This window comes from Cherax quadricarinatus, chromosome 21 (genome assembly GCF_038502225.1).
Source record: "Cherax quadricarinatus isolate ZL_2023a chromosome 21, ASM3850222v1, whole genome shotgun sequence".
NCBI lineage: Eukaryota > Metazoa > Arthropoda > Malacostraca > Decapoda > Parastacidae > Cherax > Cherax quadricarinatus.
Genome location: NC_091312.1, coordinates 18,401,267 through 18,406,505, shown reverse-complemented (window position 1 = coordinate 18,406,505; position 5,239 = coordinate 18,401,267). Strand labels below are relative to the sequence as shown.

General features: G+C 39.9%; 1 protein-coding gene across 1 annotated transcript; it reads right to left on the bottom strand.

Moving 5' to 3' along the window:
• Positions 1-881: 881 nt before the first annotated feature.
• LOC138853028 (uncharacterized) lies at positions 882-2,833 on the bottom strand. Its single transcript, XM_070087278.1, has 3 exons — positions 2,710-2,833; positions 2,354-2,489; positions 882-1,324 (listed from the first exon to the last, which is right to left on the bottom strand). Exons 1-3 carry the CDS (start codon positions 2,719-2,721, stop codon positions 1,230-1,232), a joined length of 243 nt encoding a protein of 80 aa, XP_069943379.1. The 5' UTR covers positions 2,722-2,833; the 3' UTR covers positions 882-1,229.
• Positions 2,834-5,239: the final 2,406 nt, after the last annotated feature.

Sequence of the window (5,239 nt, the reverse complement as noted above, 5' to 3'; positions counted from 1 at the left end):
AAATTGGAGTATGCGGCACCAGTTTGGAACCCACACCTAGCCAAGCACGTAAAGAAACTAGAGAAAGTGCAAAGGTTTGCAACAAGACTACTCCCAGAGCTAAGGGGTATGTCCTATGAGGAGACATTAAGGGCAATCGACCTGACGACACTTGAGGATAGGAGAGATAGGGGGGACATGATCGACATAAAATACTGAGAGGAATTGACAAGGTGGACAGAGACAGAATGTTCCAGAGATGGGATTCAGCAACAAGGGGACACAGTTGGAAGTTGAAAAAGTTGAAAACACAGATGAATCACAGGGATGTTAGGAAGTATTTCTCCAGTCACAGAGTAGTTAGGAAGTGGAATACTTTGGGAAGCGAAGTAATTGAGGCAGGATCCATTCATAGCTTTAATTAAGCAGAGGTATGATAAAGTTCATGGTGCAGGGAGAGTGACCCAGTAGCGGCCAGTGAAGAGGCGAGGCCAGGAGATATGACTCAACCCCTGCAACCACAACTAGGTGAGTGCAACTAGGTGCGTACACACACACACACACACACATCCTGCAAGGAACGGAGCGAAATGGGGAATGGGGGGGGGGGTTGCCTTGAAGCTGGTGATGGATACTTGGTGTAATGAGTTAGATCAGGCCTCTCCTTCCTCGGATCAAACTTAACTCACTCCCCTTTCAGTAGAAGCTGTAATAACGGGTTTAGTACTTCCATATGTCTGTGAAATTCGATAGGCGTGTATTAAAACAGCGATTTTTCGACTCTATTTTATTTCATCGTTCATTTCATCACGCATGATAAAATGATAGAGGATAAAACCAAGGAAGGTGAGGGTGAAGGGTGTCTCACCACCATCCTCTCACCCCTCCTCCCCATGTCTGTGTCCTCTCTTGGATATGTGAGAAACATTTGGAAACTTTTCCTAGGATAAATTTAACTCACCAGGAGTTATGTTTCTCATAACCCTGGTGAGCGAAAGGTGTCCCAGTAAAAAAAAAAAATTCAAGCGCCGCAAATGTGTCTATTACATACATTTGTCGGCATTCTATATTTTATGTGGTACAGATTATCTTAGGGTCGGGAGTGGTCGTCAGCGGCAAGGTTCGTCCCGGTGGGGGGCTCTGCGGGCACGCAGGAGGCTAGCAGCATCTCTGTGTACATTTTGTATGTGAGGCTGTTGCGGCTGCTTACCCTCCGGCCTCCGGCTGACCCCCACCAGAGGCATCAGTGATTACGCCGCCGTAGCGGCAGGTGCTGCAGCAGGCCTCACCACCAGTGAGTAGGTGTAGGGGTAGAAGCCGGAATAGAAGGATGGGTATCCCAGGGCTGAGAGAGACAGAGGGACATCATATAAGAGAATATAATTAAATAAGAATTTCCAAGGTGATGAGAAACATGATGGTGCCTTCTGTCATATCACTAAAGTTTAACAAGTTATCTTGATGACTAACTTACATTACTAAAGATTTTTATATTCTGCCACTAGAAAAGAATCAACTTAATATTGTTGAGAGTACCTTTTTATTCTAGTCGGTTAGTAATGTCTACACTACATTTTTCAGTGGTTGTGACAACGTAGTGTAAAAATAAATCTTTTGAGTAACTTATACTGCATCTAGAGTAACTTATACTGCATCTAGAATAACTTATACTGCATCTAGAGTAACTTATACTGCATTTAGAGTAACTTATACTGCATTTAGAGTAACTTATACTGCATCTAGTGTAACTTATATTGCATCTAGAGTAACTTATACTGCATCTAGAGTAACTTATACTGCATTTAGAGTAACTTATACTGCATTTAGAGTAACTTATACTGCATTTAGAGTAACTTATACTGCATCTAGTGTAACTTATATTGCATCTAGAGTAACTTATACTGCATCTAGTGTACCTTATATTGCATCTAGAGTAACTTATACTGCATCTAGAGTAACTTATACTGCATTTAGAGTAACTTATACTGCATCTAGAGTAACTAATACTGCATTTAGAGTAACTTATGCTGCATCTAGAGTAACTTAAACTGCATCTAGAGTATCTTATACTGCATCTAGAGTAACTAATACTGCATCTAGAGTAACTTATACTGCATCTAGAGTAATCCGTTAATATAAAAAACTTAATGACGAATGGTGCAGATGTGAGACAACATATAGTGCATATACAAGTGAAAAATATTAATTCACATAAATATGTTCGTTGGCATGCAAGCTCCCATTTCTAGTTACGTTTTCATTGCAGGGAAATGTGATTTTTTCTTGTTGATCTGTATTTACCAATGAATAAGTAAAATAATACGCGAGCTCGTATTTTTTTACGTAAAAATAATTGAATCTGTGTATGACTTACTGTTGTAGAAAGAGTAGGGGGCGGAGTAGAAGGTTGGGTAGGTGTAGAGTAGTGCAGGGTCTGCTTCAGGGTCAGCCCCGGGCCTGGGCATGGGTCTGGGTACCGCCACAGCAGCAACCACCAAAGCCAACACAACCTGTCAAACAAAACACAGTCATCATTCCGATATAAGAACGTTCAGTAATTCAGTAGTGGGGGGACTCTATTCTGCAAGAGTTAATATACAAACTTTATTATCTCATGCAGTGGAGAGTGTAACAGTCGAAAGACTAGGAACCCAGCGACTGGGGTCCCAACATTTTAGTTAGCTTACTATTATAGTTTTTAACACATGCAGAAGTCAAAAACTAACTTACCACAAGCTTCATGATAACTGAGTGTACAGACTCAAGCACTGGGAGACTAATACTGTACACTGGTCAACGTAGATATATATATACCAACGCTTATGAATACTCCGCCCTACACCTCTTGGATGCCTTGCACTCTATATTCCCATTTTATTTTAATATATCCGTATTTTATATATAATTTCCATTTCCATCAGCGCATCATATAATTGATGCAGAATTTCGTAGTGATGTTAGTGTAATATTTTAAACTTCGATACTTTGCAAATGCTAAATATAATAGAACTAAATAAACTATGCATAGAAAAAACTCTGCGCTAAAATATGAATTACACAAATAATGTCTCTTACGCAATGTGACTGCAGATTTCCAATGGCCATTGATATAAATTCCTTCAGTAAATGTCCTTGATGCTGGTGATGGGCTCTTCATCCAAGCGGTTAGAGTTACCCTTCCCTTCCTCGGATCAAGCCTGATTACTTATTATTCCTCAGGTGCCTGGCCCATGTCCGGGTTCTGGGAGTAGGAAGATTCTTGAAACTCATCAAAGGTATATCAAAGCTATATCTGGATGTTTATTGATGCTCTTCTATAATCCTCATTATATTTATTATATTTAAGGAATGCGCTAAATTCATTGGGATCATCTTAGAGCGCCTGAGTAATGGGAGGCAATGAGGTTCGATCCCAAGAATTGATCAAAACCCCAGACTAGTATGATATGAGGATAACCTCCATTGAGAGGTTATCCTTATTTCTTTCCCATGATTGCCCTTCATTAATCATTTCTCATCTAATTTCCCTTCCACTCTCCCTCCTGTCTATAGTTATAGAGAATTTCACATCCAAATTCCTCTTTCTCCTCCATCCCACTTTCCCACTCTTCCCCTCTCTTTCCCCACTCTCCTATATATAATTTCTATAGTCCTCGTTATAGTTGACAGAAATTTCTTTACAAAAAAATCGATTTCTCCTGTGCATGGGAATTGCCATCCTGAGGGATGGCAATTTCCAAGTGACAGTAATTCCAGCTATGATGAGAACGATGCCTGTGAAGCTGACGTAGCTGAGGAACCTTACTGGAATACTTGACTATATTCTTATTGCTACTGTATTTAGATTTACTTCTACTGTTCATATCTTCATTTCATAGATCGTTTTTTACAATACTGGCAGCATTTAAGTAACAGATTTTTTTATATTATTTTGTCTCTTTTTGTACCTCTGTTCCTTACCTGACTTTTGGGAGATGAGAGAAGTCTTGTGACAAGTGATGGGATGTTTCAGGCAATGGAGAGATGGAAGGATGATGAGTTGGAAATGTTGGAACCTGGTTTCAAGAAATTAATGTATATGGGAGAGGCGGGATGCAGAAGACTTTCTTCGGGTTATTAATCCTCAGAGTTATTTACCTTATGTTAACCCAAGAAAGCAGATTAGTCTGGCTTATTTTCACTGTAGATCTCTGGGTCCCTTTTGCCAACCCACAACGGTTGGCTGACACCAGGGTTCTTATTTACTGCCATGTGAATAGGGATTACGGATATCAGAAAACATGCCCAGGTTCTCTACTCGTTCCGGGTCCCTCGATTGTCAATATTAATGGGTCACTAAGGTACTACCAGCTGCGGTGATAGGATTTTGGCGAGATGATGGATGATAGGGAATTATTCGTGTCTGTCCTATTTCCTTCCTGCGGCTCTGTTCCACCATTGTTTCCGGACTGTACTGTCGTCAGTTGTGTTGGTCTACCTCTATATCTGTTTCTGCTTTGATTGCATTGTATTGTCTCTTACTTTTTGTCTGTTCCCTGCTCCGCGCGCGCGCGCGCGTGTGTGTGTGTGTGTGTGTGTGTATTTATGTGTGTGTGTGTGTAAGTACTGTATGTATTGCTTTAACATCCCTTGACATAGTCATTTATCCCTTGAAAGATTCATATCCAACACGTATAGTGATGGACAATTAATAATAATTATAATAATAATAATAATAATAATATTATTATTATTATTATTATTATTATTATTTTATTTTCATTATTAAATATAATAATCACCCGGAGTGTTTCTGAAAGAGCATAAATGAAGAAGTGCTCATACATTGCTTATTATAGAGTCAGACGGGTGATGTTGAGGCAACCTCTACTCATCTTCTCTTTTAGCATGCAATAAATTTACTCAGATATGGATCAGAATAGTGATGCTGGTATTTCTCAAGGACTTTTGTCGTCAGGCCGGATCCACAAGCGGCCACGCCCTGTCACACATGCTCGCCCCTCTGTCATTCTGAACTAAGATACCTTATCACCCTTGATCATACACCTCCGTACTGATGTAGCTTTTATTGTCCTTGTATTGTCCGTGAGTTGTACGACAAGATGATTGTAGTCATCATAGCCAGCGAACTCTAGAAATTCAGGGATTTTGTTATTGTCAGATTTAGGTTACCAGAAAGAGAATTATTATTATTATAATCAAAAAGAAGCGCTAAGCCACAAGGACTATACAGCGCTGTCCAGAAAGAGAAGAGTTTTTA

What these genes read in the sequence shown, in the direction of transcription:
- LOC138853028 (XM_070087278.1), bottom strand. An exon ending in CCCCTACTCTTTCTACAACA is followed by an intron (nt 1,325 to 2,353) that starts GTAAGTCATACA and finishes TGTCTCTCTCAG; the next exon opens with CCCTGGGATACCCATCCTTC.